The sequence below is a fragment of the Carlito syrichta genome, unplaced genomic scaffold (genome assembly GCF_000164805.1).
Source record: "Carlito syrichta isolate Samal-C Ts95f unplaced genomic scaffold, Tarsius_syrichta-2.0.1 Scaffold84607, whole genome shotgun sequence".
Classification (NCBI taxonomy): domain Eukaryota; kingdom Metazoa; phylum Chordata; class Mammalia; order Primates; family Tarsiidae; genus Carlito; species Carlito syrichta.
Window position 1 is genome coordinate 132,210 of NW_007028703.1, and position 20,429 is coordinate 152,638.

General features: G+C 35.4%; 1 protein-coding gene across 1 annotated transcript in view; it reads left to right on the forward strand.

Moving 5' to 3' along the window:
• The window catches only part of LOC103258753 (orofacial cleft 1 candidate gene 1 protein), a gene marked incomplete at its 3' end in the record, with an annotated part of 34,765 nt that overhangs the window by 9,185 nt on the left and 5,151 nt on the right, over positions 1 to 20,429 (forward strand). The window contains exons 4-5 of the mRNA XM_008056425.2: positions 3,784 to 3,795; positions 16,589 to 16,675. Coding sequence (XP_008054616.2) covers positions 3,784 to 3,795; positions 16,589 to 16,675 — 99 coding nt within the window. The remainder of the gene's footprint in view (positions 1 to 3,783; positions 3,796 to 16,588; positions 16,676 to 20,429) is intronic.

Consider the following 20,429-nt stretch of genomic DNA (forward strand, 5'->3'; position numbering starts at 1 on the left):
AATATATCAGAGTAGTAGGAACCTTACATATCCAACCAGTCACTGACATAGGAAGGGGTTACACCATCTCTATTCTAGAACATAGCCAACTTAAGAAAATGTGTGTGTGTGTGTGTGTGTGTGTGTGTGTGTGTGTGTGTGTGTGTGTATAAAATGCAATTCAACCCTCCTTGTCCTTGTCCTCCTTGAGAAAACTTCCAAAACAATTCAACTGCTAATGAGATGTACAATTTTATGGCCTATGAACTAGGACAGATATTTGAAATATGTGAATTTAGATATTGCTGGATATTATAGAACACAATGTTTCTTGTTAATACGATTTTAAAAAGAACATTTATATTAACTGACAACATGGTAACTTAGACAAAATAGAGTAGTTACATATTTTCCCCACAGTATTATTATAATTAGCACAAATTATCATCTTATAAGTAAATATCAATACATTCCCCCCTTTTAGAAGCTTTTTAAAAAAAGGAATTCCTTGTTTATAATGGCAGAATTCCAATACTACCTTATCCAAATTATCCCAAGGAAATGTAAAATTTTTTGATAGATAGCCATTTAAATTATGAAGGAAATGTCTAGGAAAAGGATTTTTCTAGAAGCAAACCTTGAGTAAAAATGATTTCAAATTTGTGATGAATTCAGTCCCTTAGTACAGTAGAAAAGTAATTAAATTAATCTTTAAGAATAACCAAAATAGGCAACTATTGAGTAGTGTGATTTCAAGGTTCCTTGGAAGGACTTTGTAAGTCCTCAAATTCCACCTGAACACTTGGATGTTAAGGCATCCCTAGAAGTGTATTCATTTAAGCAATCTTCAGGGAAAATGAAAATATGCAGCAGAGCTGATGCTGTAAGAGGGCATGTCATTTTTGCAAGGTGTGAATGGAAAACAAAACAGAACAGAGTTCTCAGTCCTTCCTTCCTCCTGTTGCTGTGTCCCCTCCTAGCCTGTTCTAACTCCCTCACTCCTGATGAAAGTCTGCAGACTCTGCTTCACGTTCTTCTTTCAATTCTCACTGGCCTTGCATTAGTAGGCCAACAATAAACAAAAACATAAGACATGCTATTTTCTGTACATTCCCAGAGGAATTTACATACATGTGTTCATTGAGGGGCACACGTCCTTGACTGCATCTTGCCTGGAACCTGTCTTCACGTATAGTATATGGCTTTCCTGACCTCCGTGTCCCAGCTCATCCTCTGTGCTCACCATTTGTTTCATCTGCCTGATGATGATACTCCTGATGACGAGAACAGTAAGTTCAAAATAATACCAGTTGAAAAGGAAGATAGGTAGGGAAGCCACAGCTGCTTAGAATTTTAGAAAGAGGAGTTTGGCTTATCTCCATAATCTAATAGGGCCTGAGGTCTGGATGGGTAGAAAAGGCATCTTTGATATTCTGAACATATAATGTTGTGGCACTAAAAAGGTAATTAATGCCTGAATTCTAAATCACAGGTAAAATAAGATGTGATAAGGAACTAAAATAAGATGTGAGAAGGAGCTATGGAAGTAACTTTAGATGGGAAGAAATAGAAATATAGAAGTGGATACTCGAATAGTTAAACTAATGGTGAATGATTTAAGTGCACTTGGGAAGTGTTTCTCTTTTAATTCCTAATGTTCACTGAGGTTATTTCAAGACTAAGAAGTGGAAAGGAAATGAATGTAATCAGTTTTATGTTTTATTGTCTAAGCAGGTATAGCTATGCTACTAATAAAAGCAGATTTGAGAAGTAAATATTTTAAAAATATTTTTTTATTTTAAAGATGGGGCATGATTCAAGGTTAGGTATAAAAATAGTCATTGTATAGGTAAAGTTTTGGTCTCGCTATGGTTCCTACATCTCCTGCTTTGAGATCAGGTACGCTTATTGTTGAAGTGTGCCTCCTCTCCCCTGCAACCTCCTCTGGCAGTTTCCCACTACTGCTAATCCCTTTCTTATAGTATTTTTTAAAATTTTCTTTTTTGTATTTATTCATTTATTTAAATTTTAAAGATATAGGGTACAATTCATGCTTAGGTATACAACATTGATTATGCAGGTACCCTTGCTGATGAGGTGTGACTCTTCCTCCCTTAGCAGTTTCATTCAACTGCCAATGCCTCCCACCCACCCCTGGCAGTTTCCCACTACTGCCATTCCCTTTCTTATAGTGTTATGATAATTGTTCAAGGTTTGCTTGTGAGTGAGAACATATGGTACTCTGTTCTTTGTTTCTGTGATGGATCACTGAGTATGATAGACTCTAAATCCAGCCAAGCTGGTACTCAGTTCTTTATTTATGTGAAAGATCCCTGAGTATTACAGACTTTAAATCCATCCAAGTTGCTGCAAAGTTCATAATTTGGTCCTTCTTTATGGTTGCATAATATTCCACTGTGCATATGTACCACATTTTTAAAATCCAGTCTACTTTCAATGGGCAGCATGGTTGATTCCCATGCATGTGCAGATGTCTTTTTTGTACAGTGATTTGAGTTCCTCAGGGTATAGTCCCAGAAGGGAGATTGCTAAATTGTATGGGAGGTCGATGTTTAGCTCTTTTGGGAATCGCCACACTGTTTTCCACAGAGGTTGTTTAGTTTACACTCCCACCAACAGTGTGGAAGTGTTCACTTTTCATCACATCCTCTCCAGTATTTGTTGTTTTTTGAGTTATTGATGATGGGCACCCTGACTGGAATTGGGTGGTATCTCAGTGTAGTTTTAATTTGCATTTCTTTGATGATTAGTGAAGCTGAGTATTTTTTCATGTGTTTGTTGGCTGTTTGTATGTCTTCTTTTGAGAAGTGTCTATTCATATCTTTTGCCCACTTTTTAATAAGACTGCTTCTTTTTTTCTTTTTGGCATGTTTGAGTTCCTTGTAGATCCTAGATGTTAGTTCTTTGTCACATACACAGTTGGCAAACGATTTTTCCAATTCTGTGGGCTGTCTCCCCACTCTCTTGATGGTTCTTTTGCTTTGCAGATGCTTTTCCGTTTGATGAGGTTCCACTTGTCTAACTTATGCCTTCTGGCATGGGCACTTGGGGTTTTGATTAGAAATTTGTTGCCAGTTCCAGTTCCACAAGCAACAGAAACCATCTCTGACTAATTTAAACAAAAAGATTTTGTAGACTCTGAGTCTTAATGGTGGGAATGGGCAGAAACCAAGGAGCCTGGAGGTATAGGAAGTTGGAAACATAGTAACCATTTCATAGCAGGAACAGTCTGGTTCTGATGCAGCTGTTGCTACTGTGATGAGTAACTGCCAAGTGTTCTTTCCATCTTTGCTTCACTTATCCAAAATTAAAAGTCTTAAGGGAGAGCATTTGATTGGCCATACATAGGCCACTTGCCTGCCTCCTGGCTTTATTACAGTGTAGGAGAAGGAGGTTCTGTCAAGCCCTCGTGGCTTCTGTAGTTAGAGAACCTGGAGTTATAGGGTCATCAAGGTTACAGATAATGGAACGATAAAATTGTGATGCCTTTAGGGAGGGGAAATTGATGCAAGACAACAAATACAAAGAAGCCAAACAAAAATCTGATGGATATCCCCAACAGTGTATAAGTCTTGGATTATTTACTGATCATATCCTACTGTTAATAATGTCAGTACAACTCAAATGAAGTGGTATATGCATGATTGATTTGACATAAAACAATTCATACAATATTTTCCTTATGAGTTGTGTATATAGCACTAAAAATCCTCTATGTGTCTCTCCATTTCTTCCTCCTCATTTACTGAAAGGCACATTTACTGAGCATTTTATATTTTATAGGTACTATGTCAGGTAGGAGAAATAAAAATTAAACAAAACAGACACGAAGACTCTCTAAGATTATAAAATATGTCACAAAAGTTACATTGAGAGCAACCACAGGCACACCTCAGAGATATTGTGGGTGTGTTTCCAGACCACTACAATAAAGCAAATATTGCAATAAAACAAGTTAAATGAATATTTTGGTTTCCAAGCACATATAAAAGTTATGTTTATATTGTAGTTTATTATGTGTAATAGCAGTATGTCCAAAAATGTGTACATAACTTAATTAAAAAAAAATTTGCTGCTAAAAATGCTAATAATACTCTGAGCCTCCAGTGAGTCATAATTTTTTGTTGGTGGAAGGTCTTGACTTGACATTGATGACCGCTGATTGATCAGTGTGGTGGTTTCTGAAGGTTGGTTTGCTGTGGAAATTTCTTAAAATAAGACAATAGTGAAGTTTGCCTTATCAATTAACTCTTTCTCTATAGCATGCAATACTGTTTGGCAGCATTTCACCCATAGTTGAAGTTTCAAAATTAGAGTCAATCTTCTCAAATCCCATTGCCACTTTATCAACTAAGCTTATTTCATATTCTAAATTCTTTGTTGTCATTTCAACAATGTTCACAGTATCTTTACCAGGAGATGTTTCCCTCTCAAGAAATGACTTTCTTCACTTATCTGCAATAAACAACTCCCCACTTTTTCAAGTTTTATCATGAGATTGCAGAAATTCAGTCACACCTTCAGGCTTCTCTTCTATTCTAGTTCTCTTGCTATTATTTCTCCCACATCTGCAGTTAATTCCTCCACTGAAGGCTTGAACCCCTCAAAGTCATCTATGAGGGTTGAAATAAACTTTTTCCAAACTCCTGTTAACGTTGATATTTTGACCAGCCTCCATGAATCATGAATGCTCTTAATGGCATCTAGAAGTGTGATTTTTTTTCCCAGAAGGCTTTCAATTTGCTTTGCGTAAGGCCATCAGATAAATCACTATCTATGGCTGCAATAGCAATACGAAATGTATTTCTTAAATAATAATACTTGAAAGTTGAAATTATTCTTTGATCCCTGGACTGCAGAATGAGTGTTGTGATAGCAGGAAAAATAGCAACAACAGCAACGACATTAATCTCTTGTACATCTTCATCAGACCTCTTCAATGACCAGGAACATTGTCAAAGACCAGTAATATTTTGAAATAAGTCTTTTTTTCCTGAGCAATAGTTCTCAAGAGTGGGCTAAAAATATTCAATAAACCATACTGTAAATAGAAGTGCTGTCACCCAGGCTTTGATGTTCCATTTACAGAGCAAAAGCAGAGTAGATTTAGCATAATTATTAAGGGCCCTAGGATTTTTGGAATGGTAAATGAGCATTGGCTTCACCTTAAAGTCACCAGCTGCATTAATCCCTAACAAAAATGTCAGCCTGTGCTTATCCTTTGAAGCTTTGAAGCCAGGCATTGACTTCTCCTTTCTAGTTATGAAAGTCCTAGGTAGCATCTACTTCCAGCAGAATACTGTTTGTTTCATTTACATAGAAAATCTGTTGTTTAGTGTAGCTGCCTTCATCAATGATCTTAGCTAGATCTTCCTGCATCAGCATTTGCTGTTTCACCTTGCACTTTTATATTACAGAGATGTCTTCTTTCCTTAAATCTCACAAACCAGACTTGAAGAGCTTCCAACTTTTTTTCCTGCAACTTCCTCACCTCTTTCAGTCTTCACAGAATGGAAGAGAGTTGGTACTTGGCTTTGGATTACACTTTGGTTAAGGAACCAAAAAGAAATATTGTGGCTGGTTAGATCTTTTATTTAAATCACTCATGCGAGAAGGGCCTCCCCGCAAATGAAATCTCTTTATTTAAAATTGTGTATTTATTTTTGCATGTTTAAACTTCAGTCACCTTCAAAGTACTCTCTATTTGATGAAATATACCCATTGAGACACTTTTTCCACAGCTCTTTTCAGTTTCTGAACTTGTCCATTTTGATGCCTTTTTGTGCTTCTGCCATTTTTTTGTTTCACCTCTTCCACATTAGCAAAATGTTTCCCTTTAAAGACTTTTTTCATCTGGAGAAACAGCAACAAAAAAGTCGTTCCAGAGGAGATCAGTGGAATAGGGAGGGTGGGGAACAGGAGTCATGCTGTTATAGATCAAAACCTGCTGAACACTCAGTGCAGTGTGGGCAGGTGTACTTGAAAATAACCCATCATGAGATGGGCAAACATGTTGAAAGAATCTCCCAAAACAAACTCACTGAAATTGAAGGCAGCCTCTCACAACAACTCTAGCTGGTATACTGATGCTGATGGGTTTCTAGAACACTTACCCAGCAGGGTCAACCTGTACTTCAAGGGACCTCTCCTTCAAAAAATAATTCAATTTTTTTTGAGGGGCCCCCTTTGTACTTTTTCCATATTAGCAATAAAGCGGTTTCTCTTTCTTATCATTTGTGTGTTCACTGTAGTAGCACTTTAAAATTCTTTCAATAACTTTTTCTTTGCATTCACAACTTGGCTAACTGGTTCAAGAGACCTAGTTTTGGCCTATCTTACCTTTCAACATAGCTTGTTCACTAAGCTTAATCATCTCTAGCTTTTAATTTAAAGAGAGAGACATGTAACTCATTCTTTCACTTGAACAGTTAGAGGCCATTGTAGGGTTATTAATCTGCCTCATTTTAATATTGCTATATCAGGAAATAGGGACATGTGAGGACAAGGAGAGAGTCTGTGGATGGTCAATGGAACACTCAGAACACACACATTTATTAATTCAGTTTGTTGTCTTCTATGGGTGTGGTTTCTTGTGCTGCAAAACAATTACAATAGTAACAACGGAGATCACTGATGACTTATCACGATGGAAGATATAATAACAAAATACTATTTTTATTTTTATGTGTGTGGTGAGAGAGAGAGGCTCACTCTGTTGCCCAGGCTGCAGTCAGTGGTGTGATCATAGCTCACTGCAGCCTTGAACTGCTGGTCTCAAGCAATCCTCCTCCCTTAGCCTCCTGAGTAACAGGAACTATAGGAAGCTATTATTTTTTTTTTCTTTTTATAGAGACGAGGTCTTGCTATATTGCCCAGGCTTGTCTTGAACTTCTGGCCTCAAGTGATTATCTTGCCTCGGCCTCTCAAACACTAGGAATATAGGTGTGAGCTACCTACCCTGGCCAAATTTTATAAGTAGCATTTCTTGGATTGAGTGAATATTTCTAGGTGTATAGGCAACACAGGAAAAATGTATGTGTTTGAGTGCACCTACCATAATAGTGTAATTCAGATTCCAGTTTAGTTAATTAAGTTATGCATGTTCAGCCGAGTACTAAGCATGTCTGAAGGCCTATTAATTAAAATTGCCGAAATAAACACAGACTTTCAGTGAAAAAAACTGAGATAGAAATTTAGGTTTGCTAATACATCAATGATGTGGTCAGTGTCTTAGCAGTTGGGCAAAAAATTTTTAAACATAGTTTCCTTTAAATATTGGGCAAAATTTAAAAGAAAATTACTTTTTTGGGCATCAGAATAAGAAACTGCTATATCAATGAAATTTTATATTAAATTAAAACGGCACTAAGTTGTCTTTAGCCACCATTTGACTGATTCGTTTGTAGCATTTTCATTTAAGGAAGACTGAGATGCCTCCTGGGAAGAGACTAATTCTAAGGAAAGAGACAGTCAGGCACGCAAGCTTGATCTCATGCCAATATCTCAGGGCCAGAGAGGAAAAGTAGTTTTGATTACAGTACAATGTTTGCAATCATATTGTCCTGTGGTCTAATCCACAGGCATTTATTCCTGGGACTTAGGGAGAGGAACTTGGAGTAAAAACTGAGATCTCCATCAGTTGTTGGGGGCCTGGGTAGCTCTACCTGCTGATCTGTGTAGCATGGAGGAGCAGTATGTGGTGGGGTGTAGAAGATGATGACATATACAGGAACCCCTCATTTGGCATTGCTGATGGAACTTGGGATGGACAAAGGTGTGAGTTTAAGGTCTGATGAGAACCAGAGAAGATATTGGAGAGAACGTGGCACGGACTACAATGGGCACCAACAGGCATCAGTGTTAGAGGCAACAGCTGACACTCAAGGTGGCTTCAGCAGCAGCTCTGGAGTCAACAGGAAATACTTTCCATGTGACTTTGTGAAGCAGAGTTGCCACCAGTGGTTTCATCGTGGATGTGTATACCTTTGTGGTTTGAAGAGCATTCTTGTCAGCGTAGAATCCCTGACAGCAGGCAGCAACGTAGAAGCTGAATAGTAGAGAAAGAACATGGCAGATGTTCCAAAGAAGCTGAGAGGAACGAGCTTTGAATATATGTGATCTAAGGCCTTACATCTTTCTGGAAGAGATAAGGGGTGTTTTGAATTAAAGGTAGAAGATTCATAATGGTTGTGGCTGAGCTAGAGAATTCCTGGATTAGGGTTATAATTGTGACCTTAAAATAGTCTTTAGACTGGTGTTGCCATCAATGTACAAAAGTTTGTATTAAAAATAACTTATAAGTTCTTGTGTTAAGTGCATGATTCCAATTGTCTGAGCAGATATGTGGTGAGATTGTTTTTCCCCATAGTACACATAGCCTAGATTATTTTAGAATGGATATTGTATAAAATTGTTTACATTGTTCTCATTTATAGCTATTTTTCCCTTAAGATGGAAAACAGGTGTTATATAAAATTTATAGAACATTTAAAAATATTTTTTGCCTTGGGACATTTCAATTATTATCAAGAAAAAGAAAATGTATAGGAAAATCATTTGCTTTAGGTTTATTGAACTGACCTGGATTTGTGTCTTTAGATACCATTGGCCTCCTAAGTGATTTGAATCTCTTTCATTGATTTGGAAGGCTAAAAATAAATTCTCAGGAAAGCATCTTTCCTTCTGAAATACAGAAACATTTTATGCAGATATTAGGTGTATAAAATATTTAGTCAGTTCAATTAAAGTTTTCTTTTTTGTCCTTTCTAAAAAAATTTTAATGGAACAACAGGATTCCAGTTGTCCAGTTGGGAAAAGAACATTTTAATCAAACATTTGAGTTTTGAGAATGTCAACAGAACAAGAAAAGCTGAAATTTTTTTTCTTTCTCAGAAGGATCTACCTATCCCCAGGTAATCAGAGAGACGTGCCCAGGAAATCTGCAAAATGTCTAATTGTGCTGTCCTTTTCTGTATCTGTTAATGTTAAACTTGATGCCACTGGTTAGCACTTGACCAGCTCTTAAACATAGTTATTTTTATATCTTCTCTTCAGATAGATGTAAGTGAAAATTCTAATGTATGACTTTGCAAAATAATATCTTATAAAATCTATCATAGGCAGTTGTTTTAAGAAATAATCTTTATAAGAATCATTTTAATATTGAGGGATATTACCTTATTATTCCAGCTCATTGAGGACAGATGGATTCATACATTAAACCACTGGGTTTATATGCCAGTGAAATTTATATGCCTTTAAAATAAAATGTGAGCACAAGACTCTATAAGATGGTGAACAGGATGCTTAAGAAATTTAGAATCACAGAAATGCTAGAACTAGAGAACATATAGAAAAGTCCAATGACTTTTCTAATGTAAACATAGCTACATAGTAGAAGAAAAACTATGTGGAAAACTTCAGTTCTGATATGTTAGTTATCTACAGTGTCTCAGCAGTTGGATTGTTTGCTGAATTGTTTACCTACATCCACTTAAATTTCAGGTGAAATTTTGAAAATGACTTTTTTGCTACTATAATAATATGTTTAACTATATCAATTAAATTCCATATATATTTCATACTGTTTTGGGCCACCATTTAAGCTTGAATTCAACAGTTGCATTTTCATTTTAAGAATAATTTTCCTAGAAAAATTTTGTCATGACCTTAGTATTTTATGCTTTCAGCATAAGCTTTTATGCTTAGCATTTTATGCTTTTAGCATAATTTAGATTAGTCCTTAATCTCCAAATAATTCCACTTAGAGTTTCTTTTGAATACTTTTTGTTTTCTGTCAAAAAGAATTAAACAGAAAATGAGCTTTCTTTAGCCTTCATTGGATTAGTTGACCAAAAACCCTATTAGAGAGAGAGAGAGAAAGAGAGAGAGAGAGAGAGGAGAACGTACTAAGCCCTTTGCTTCATGAGATAAATAGCTTGTCTATAAATTATTAGATTTTTTAGAGAAAAGATTATTAATTTTTCTAAACTAAACTTAGTAATCCATTATATTGATTATTTTCATATTGAAATGTGCTTCAGTGTGATGAAAGGAATTATTACCTGAATGAACCCTTAAATATTGACTACCCCCAGGTAATCAGGTGGATTTGCCCAGGAAATAAGCAGAATGTTTATTTGTCCTGTTCCATTCTGTTTCTGTTAATGCTAAACTTGAAGCCAGTGCTAACACTAGACCAATTTTTAGGCATAGTTTTTCTATTTAAATATAATACACAAATATGTTACCTTAGATCCATGAAAAAGACGTATCTTTAGATGAATAAAGGCAAAATTGAAAAGACTAGAGGGGTGATTGATATCTAATGTTAGTTACTTTATAATTTGAAAGGCAATATTCCAAACTGTGGAATGTTAGTTACTTTATAATTTGAAAGGCAATATTCCAACATCAATTTATTTACATATAAGATAATGTTGCCTGGCTTCAAACTAGCAAGATGGAAATCTACTTTGATACGACTTTAGGGGGACTTATAAATAAAGGAAAAAATATATATTTATACTTAACCTTTGAAGTACCACAATTACTTAAATACTGGAAGTATCTTCCTGTTTAGAAGTGAGGTGTTTAGGGACATGCTTCAACTCCTTGAGGATTCTAGGTCCAGTGAGCTCAGGATGTACGAATGCCTTGGGGTACTGCAGGATGAAACCCTGCAGCAATTAGACATTCAACAGCACTCTAGTGGTTTGCAAGCTAAAGTGCCTGTAATTTACCATGAGGGAGGGCCTTAGGGGAAGAAAGAATATGGCTCAATTAATTAGAACTTGTTAGCAAACTTCAACTGTTACCCTATTTAGATTTTCAAATCACTGGTATGTCAAATACCCACAAGATTTGGGAAGGAAGTAAGAACTAGCAGTCAAGAAAGCTGATTTGTCCAACATGGCACCAGTTCCTCTATTTTGTGTTAGCAGCAGATCAATTTTCATAGATTTGCCTTTCTAAAGAGAAGCAAAGGGAAATGGTATCATATTTCTCGATCTTCAGCTTCCTGTTTTTACCTCAGTTGTTATTCATGTGCCTTTCATATTGGGTTTCTGGGTAAGAATAACAATCTTGATGACTACCTATGGATTTCTATGATAGTCTAATATCAACTAATTTTTGAAGGTTATTTGGAGCTTTATTATGGGTTTTGGTTTGTCATATATTGTTGTATCTTCTAAGTGTCTATAGTTGGTATTTATAAAAGTTAATAACTATTATTTTCTGATTGTTTATCAAGTAATACCTTCTGTGGTCTGAAAGTTTTCAAATCAAATGGCAAGAAACTATGTTGGTCTTCAAGTAACAATTATGCAACATTTAAATATTTTCAATAACTTTACCACATATTTCTTTTATTTTTGCTCTAACTGCTTTGGTCAAGATTTCTAAGAGAATATTGGATAATAATATGGATAGAAGACATCCAGTCATAATTCATATTTTTTTTATTAGAATTTTTGTTTTGTTGTTGTTGTTTTGATATTTAGTGCAATGAGAACATGGTTGAGATAAATAATTTTTATAATAATAAAAAGTATTATTGTATTTTTACAAATGCAAAAATAATTAAAACTTTAAAAGTTGTAAATTATTTAAAATATTTTTAAATCAACCTTATAAAATAATATTTGAATAGATTTAGTATGGCATTGTATATGTGGGTTTGACATAGTTTCCACTACACTATAATCTAAAGCAGTCGTCTGATTTTCATATTTATGTTTCATATATTTATGTAACCTATCTGGCCTCATGGACATTTGAACTTGAGATGTTTGTTATTTTTGTTATTGTTTTTTTAAAGTAGGAAAAATAGGACATTTTCCCAAATTTATTTATAATGTTCTCAGGAATTGGATTTAATTTTAGATGTCTAGGTTTCCAGGCTTCAAAAGAAGTAATGTTAAGGAGACTATATTATTTTGTAAAATTTTGGGGCATGATTGTAATCTTAGAATAAAAATTGTTAAGGTATTTTATCTACATGAAGGCCTTCTGTTTATTTAATTTATAGTATATCATAGTAAATATAGCAATTGGTGAGAAAAAGCTGAGCTGAAACAGGTGAATTTACAAGAAAAGGACAAGAATGGGACCAATAAAAAAAACCTCCCGAGGAACAGATAGATGCTTTCAAATGTTCTTCCTCTCTAGATAATGTAGCTGATTTGAAAGGAAGTGATTGCCTCGTTTAGTCAAGACACGTCGATGATTTGTACTAACCTCTAGTGGGCAATTTCATTCTCACTCTTATAGCCCCCAAGGAACTGCATGGGTGCCCACTGGAGGGTTTCCTGACCAAAGTTCATGTATGGTGTAATTTAAGTAAAAGCCCTGATTATGTTCCCTGCTGCTCTGAGTTAAATGATAGGAAAACCTGATATGTGTAGAAGGGCAAGAGGCAAGTGCATGTAGTTTGCTCCCCAAATTCAGTGAAAGGCAGCACAGGAGCCGGGCTTGGTGGCTCAGCCTGTAATCCCGCGCCTTTGGGAGGCTGAGGGGAGGGGACTGCCTGAGCCCGCGGGCTCGAGACCCGCCTGGGCAGCGAGACCTCATCTCTACAATAAATCAAAAAATCAGCTGGGCATGGTAGCGTGTGCCTGTAATTCCGGCTCCTCGGAAGTCTGAGGTGGCAGAATCGCCAGAGCCCAGCAGGTGAGGTTGCGGTGGCTGGGAGCGGCCACTGCACTCCAGTCTGGATGACCGAGTGAGACTCCAACTCAAAAAAAAAAAAAAAAAAAAAAAAAGAGATAGCACAAGCAATGCATTAACTGATGCTAATTCTAAACATTGAGCAGCTAATGCAAGGAAGTTGGAAGTAAAAGTAGAGTAAAAAGAATATTGACAAGACCAATTTACTGATTTATTGGTTTATGGATCACATCTGATTGCTTCAATGAGGAATCACACTCCAACATAAATATGTATATATGTATATTTATGTAAGCATATATGATTGCCATACTAGTCATCTGAATATCACAAAGAGTTAAATATCATCCATATCAAAAGCTTTTGTATTTGTATTGCTAAATGCCCTACTTTGAATTTCTCAGTGGGTCTGTTAATTTTCCTGTGAGATGATTTTAGATATATCCAAAAGCATACGCTGAATGATTAGGACACTTTTAGGAATTTATCCTATTAGTAATCTACCTTCTGGTAATATACACCCTATCCTAAAACCATCCCACTCTATTAAATCTTGACACAACCCAATGAAACATGAGCAAAGGGAGCTAGTGTCAAGATGAAGTCCATTGTTTCCAAATTTATAATAGCATGTGTTTTACCATCCTATACTCTGTCTGTTGTGTTTAAATTATTGGCTTATGGCAAGAAATACCAATAGAAAGAAATAATCATTTTTATATTTTATGGTGAGTTCTTATTTGATTTATAGGTCATCTACACCATAACAAGATATTGGCAAAATAATAACTTATACATAATAAATAATGATAAACACGATATTGCTCTACTATCTCAATTGTCTGGAGAGCATGGTATATGCAGAAGATTCAGGCTCCACCTCTTCTTGGGGTTCTGATCATCTTTGGCTAGCTCTATTTTTCCTCATATCATTATCATCATCTAATAAATTACAAAAAATAGATAATTATTGTGTTTATTCTTCTATTTACAGAATGTAAGCACTATGAGGAGAGATATTTTTGAGTATTTTATTTTACTGATATAGTAACATAATAAGTACTTGGTAAGTGTTGATTGAATGAATGAATGGATACGAAACTTCATAAGGCGACATAGTACAATATACCAATAATTTGAGCAAAAACATGAGTTCAACTAGATTCTGGGGCTAGTGAAGATATTTGAATTCTATTATTCATTTTGCTAAGTTGTAGCTTGAGAAAAATTAAGGAACACCCCCCAAAATGTGTGCTTCTGGTGCCTTTATGCCCTTGTGTTTTTTCTTTTGCCCAGACTTCCCCTCCTGTCAAAAATTTATTTCTTCTCTATCTTTGACTTGGCTAATTTCTACTCACATTTCCAAAATTTACTTCTGGCAATACTTTTTCCAGGAAGTTTTTCTGGAAGCCCCCAGATTATGATTTTGCTTCTCCTATATGCTCAAACAGAACTCCATCCTTTATTACAATGTCAAACCACCCTTTACCAAAATATTAAATCATACCAGATTGTATATGTTTAGCTTCCTTGTTATCCCTTGCTCTGAAAGCAGAGGTCATAGTTTTATTTTTCTTTGGTTTTTAAAATCTAGTGCTTGGTTCCTAGAAGGCACCCTATTAAAAACAAAAGGCAGAGGGTCCTGATGGAGATGAGAGGGCAAAAGGGAAATAGAAAGCAAAAGGAAATAAAAGGGGATGAAAGACAATAACCTGTTACTCAATTTAATCAAGAAAGAACATCCGGTCAATGAAAAGATAAAGGTATATACAACCGTTTTCCAAAAATGCTTTATTTAATGAAGGAATTCAGATTATATTAGGAGGCCCTCTGTATGCCTATTCTAGGTACTGAAGGTGTTACAGGGATCAAAGAGGTGATGTCTTTGCTTGCAAGGAGCTTATAGTTTAGTGAAGGAGACAGACAGAAAGAATACTATATTTATAAAATAATACATGACAGAATACAAAATATATGTGATGTGTATAAATTATTAAAATACATAAATTCTATAGCTATACAATATATTATAGAACTTGAAAATGTTTAAGGAATCAGGACTAAGAACATCAAGGACTGTCTCTTTGCTCAGAATTCTTTCCTTGTAAAATGCTGTGTGCAGGATCCCAGAATTGGAAACACAAACAAATCACTTAAGGAGTGGCATTTGTAGCTTATCATGTGTACATCAACCCACATGAATAGGAGCTCATCTTCCAGTTGTGTGTGGAAGCGTCAAGCCCTGGAAGGAGACTTAGACATCTAGAAGGTTCGCACCATGCAGGCTTGGTCATGTGTGGCTGAACAAGACCCCATATCTTATCTTAACAAGACCCTATATCTTAAGTGACAATAAGGATGCAAATGGCTTCAGAACCTAAATGCCAAGTACACTACTCCGGACTTTTGGATGACAACTTTTTCTTTTTTCACTGTCTTCATCATCTTGGTAATAAAATTTAGTAATCGGTTATTACGGTGGCAAAGAACTTGAGTTTTGTACTGGGTATCGGTACCAATAGTTGATTGACACTGCTGTGGCAATGGAATAAGGAATATGCCACTGTCTTTGCTCTAATATAGGTGAATTATTTTGCCAACATATGGAAGAGTGTACTTAGAGTATCACAGTGCTCTGTAGTAGAAAACACAATTATAGTGAATGAGGAATGATACTGTTATTGCAGCACATAAGACTTTGATTACATGCTGCCAACATTCAAACCAGCCTGGTAGTTGTTGACAAAGTAACAAAAATGAAACTCATTTGTTTTTTCTTTATTGAGAACTCAAGGTAAAGCAGATTTTCAGTTCTTATACTTACTACATTGATAGAACAGAGACTGACAGTAAAACTGTGTCAGTCCAGAAATAGAAATTAAACCTAGGTTCACATCAAAATTTCATTTAGCCTTGCAACGGGAGCTTCTGTTTGGATTACTTTTGATCCTAAAACAAATATACTAAGGAATATTGCAGTATACCTGGTATGTATTAACCCTTCCCTGTGAGCTATACTTTCAATCTTGTTTTTACTCTACAATGCTTTATTTCTTTTGCAATGTTTGAGGCAACTTGAATTACCATCAGAGTAGGTTACATTTTGCTGATGCAAATTGCTAGCAACAGACATATACATTTCAGTTTGCAGGAAGTATGAAACTAGATTTGGAAAATTGATAGCAGACCTTTTTCTCTATTACAAAGTCATACCTGATGCTACAGTTTGGTTGTGGAGATAAGGACAGAGTGAGTGGAAAATTTGAAGTGAGATATTTTGTGGGCACTGCTGAGATTGTTGATGTGTGGTGAATAAAATTTCTGGCTAAATCATTTGTTTCTTCCCTTCATGGTATTCAAGTTGACATTTACAAAGACTTACAAGTAGACTTTTTTCTTTTCTCTTCCTTCCTCCTTCCCTCCCTTTCTCTCTTTCTTTCTCCTCATTCAACTATCAACATAGAAATTTTGCCAGTTGGTCACAATTAAGACAGTACTATGTCGGCTACAGATTTCTGAACACAACAGCATGATATAGTTAGTAAAATACAAATGAGTAAATACAATCATCCGCGAACTCTACATACGATTATAATCCAAACACGTCCATTTCTTGAGTATATCATAAAAATAGTTTGGCTTAGGTTTTTTTTGTTATCATTCTGAAGTCTTCATTTGATAATTTTCTCATTAACTTTTTAGCAACAGAAAGATAGCATGAACTTGTTTCTTGAATTACCTTTTCTGACCTTTTGCAAGATGATAATTACAAAAAAGGGAGGCCTGGAAGACTTGTAAAAAAATTAAGCTTATAAAACAGCTAAAATGGTCCTTCTGTGCTGGTGTCGATTTCAAAATTAACATTTTGGTTCATGTGCTTCTAATAATCACTGACCCTTACCTCGTGTACTTTCCACAGGAAATGAATACAGCAGAAATTACTTTGACCCACTGATGGATGAGGAAATAAACCCAAGGCAGTGTGGGATGGAGGTCAGCAGAGAAGGTGAGCTAGAATTAAGTATGTAATTTTTGTGTCAGAATATTCTTTTCCATTCATGAAAATGAGGTGACAAAGATCACACATGCAGTTCCGTTTAGATTTTGCAGCTTACAATTTAAATGGTAAGTTTTAACCGCTAACAACATGATGGGCAGTGAAGGTAATTTCTGATCAAGGACAACAAGCTGGTCAGATGAAAGAAGGAACAATCTGCTTTCATGTGATGGTACTGTGAGCAGTCTGGTGCCATCATAAGGCCCGTGTTGCAGATCTGAAGCACATCATCACTTTAAAAATGTGTCTCTGCTCTTAGAATTTCAAATGGGCATTCTTCTATAAATTGCATATCGCATGTGGAATTTCTATACACTGTGACGAGTGAATTCCTTTCATCGAATGTATGGAACCACCACCTAAGTTTTGAACCACTTGAGTACTGTGATATGATAACAATTTTCTCTTCTATAATCTTGACTCTAGTTTCAGTTGTAAAATAATTCACAATTGCTCCTTGGTGCATGCTCTTAGGCATATTTTGCAGTTTACAAGATGCTCTAAGGTTGTTGTAAAGGTTGTCAATGAGATAGTGACAGTGACAAGTGTTACTTAGAATCATTAGCAATCCAGAAGATTATGTCTCACCATTGGGTACCAGTCACTGAATCTGTACTTTTTAACAAAAGACTGGAGTGAATTCTCATGAAAAGAACTCAAGCACAGTGCAAAGATTATTTTCCATATCTCTCAATAACTTATATTTCAATGATATGGAAACCACAGTTATCAGTATAAGACCTATGTGCAAGATAAGACAAGGACTTAGACTCAGGGCCAGTTTTTACCAGTAGCTCCAAAATCAGGGTGAATTTGAAACTGGAAAATCTCAGCCTTTTACTTGCCCAAACACATTTGAGGAGTGAGAGACAATTCTAGTGACTTCTGAGAAGGGATGTCGATTTAATTACCACTTGAAGTCTGTTTTATTGTCTTAGAGATCACAATATACAATTATATTTGGTGGAATGTTTGTAATGTAAGGATTCTCTAATTTAGGAAAGGTGACAATTTCATATGCTGAATAAATAAAGGATGGCTCTGACTACAGACAATTATGTTTCATAAAATAAAATACTCTTGTCACCTTTCCCCCTTTGCTAGTCAGCTATTATAGCCCAAATTCTGTGACCAACTTCGGGGTCTCCTCATTTTAGAGCAGGCAACCTTTTCTCTGCCTGTGCCCACAGTCTAATCTGTGCTACTGTGGGTTGGGGGGAGAAGTTGGCCCTCTCCCCAGATGAGGATTCCGCCTCAAGTCTTCTTTCTTTTTATTTGGTTCATTTTGTTAACATTGTGGGGTACAATTCACGGTCAGATATACAAATGGTTGTTGTGTAGGTAAAATTTGAACCTTACCTTGGTCCCCACTTGGCCGTCTTCTTTCGAAGGAGTGCCTTCTTGGTAGTTTTTGCTTCATGATTGCTTCTCCACTTCTAACTGCCTTCCTACTTTTTCTTCTCTTTGGCTTCCCATTTTGTCTTCTCATTTCTTCCTCGGTATTTTTCTTTTGCTTCTTCTCTCTGAAGTTCTTTTGTAACTGGAAGCTTCATTTATGCTATATATTAAAAGAAAGTTTATATGTTCCTTGTCATTAGGACAAATTGAACACTTTAGATTTCTTTTTCTCTTAAAATAGGCAGGACTATTGTGGTTGGAAAAAAGTTATTCTCCAGTCTCCTAGATTTTTTTAATAAGATCATTTATATCTTGTGTTCCTGGCACTCTGTATATTCATATGATATAAATAAAATGTAATGTGACTGGTAAAAGATCAATTTGCTATACTTTCTACCACCTTCTAGAATGTTTTTGTAAACAAAAGTCTAAAGTGCATACTCCTAATAGCTAAGCTCCTTTCTGCATATGGTATCAAGAAGAGAGAATACAATGGAAACTCCATGTGAGAAGTGCTTCTATGTGTCTTGGTTATTAGTTTCTATATTTTCAACACTTATCTCATACACAAATATGTGATACATATATGTTCAAAAACAGTGAATAATATACAAACAGTTAACCAGTAAACTGAATGTGACCAGAAGCTAGACCTGTGATGATTAAATAATATTCATCATAGGGTAACTGCATTTTCTAACATTCCATTATCAAACATAATTTTACATCAAATTTTTGAAAATATTTTGGGGGTATATAATAGTGTCTCTCTGCTAAGGTTATTTTGCGATGTGCTTACTTTCTCAGGGTCTTAATCTGACTTTTCATAAACTACTATTATGACAAATTGGCTTTAAATTGAACTGCTAGTTTCACCAGTGAACATTAGTTTTTGGAAATCTATTTAAAGGGTCTTGTTTCCAGTAATATTGTAACATGTGTTATATGTACTAATGTAATGTGTAAGTAATATATACTATGATAATAGAGTAATATTACAATGCATATTTAAAAGGGGACATGGTCAAGTTGGGATCAAGCACTCTGTAACTTTGGATTTCTTCTGATAATGACTTCCATTGGTGAGTTCATTCACTCAGTGTAGAGACACAGCCATTGACCAAAGACTTTTTATTTGCCAGTTTCGCAGTTCAGTCTCATTGAGCAACTGGTGGCAAAATAAGAAACATCTCAGTGATGTTAACCATTGTTTTTGGAGTTGAAATGGGAAGAGAGTGGAAGAAATAAGAGATGCAAATATGGAGAGAGAGAGCTTGGCTAAGTGCCCTCATCTCCCCAGTCCCACAGGATAAGTCCTCAATCTTAAATCTGCAGTACATGATGGCTTTTTTCCCCCTCTTTGCCTGGTATTCAGACCTTTGCAGCTACTACATTTAAGAGTTCAGATTGCTTTATCATTATTCCTGGTTCATGCCTTTTACTTACTATAGAATATGAATTTCAGCACTGCTGTGTAGTAAGTATGTAATATTTTATTTTTTCCCAATTTCACATGTGATTTGATATAGGTAAAATAGTTTATGGATTAGTCAGAGTTCTCCTAAGAGGAATGATCATTAAAATCTCTTTTTCTCTCTCCCTCTAACATATATACATATTATATAATGCATGTATATCTGTATATGATGTATATACACATTGCATGGCACATTTATATGTGTTTGAGAGACAGAGAGAGAAAGAGAGTACAAGGAATTGGTTCACTTGATTGTGGGTACTAACAAGTCTATTTGTAGGGCTGGTTAGAAATTCAGATATGAGTTGATGCAAAATTCAGATGAGAATTGACATTACAGTTTGATTCCTACTTTTGTAGGATAGCAGGTTGAAAAGTGAAGCATAATTTTTATGTTGTAGTGTGGAGGAGAATTTCTTATTCTTAGGGAAACTTTAGTATTTTAAGGCATTCAATTGATTGGATTTGGCTCACCCAGATTTAAATGTTAACACTACTCGAAGTCTACTTTTTAAAAATGCTAATAGCATCTAAAAAATACTCTCACAGCAACATTTAGATTAGTGTTTGACCAAACAACTCAGCACCATAACCCAGTCAAGTTGACACATAAAGTTAACCATCACAGGTTGCATCTAATAAATATTCATTTATTTATGATAAGACCTTATAGAGTAGTGAGAACTTATTGGTTTGACATACAAAATGTGTTCTTCTAATCACCAAAACTTAACTCTGTTGCTTTCTCTTATCACCCTATTGTTTTCCTTTGGTGTGCATCCTAGTTATTAAATGCATATTTATTGCTATAATTATTTCTTTAGCAAC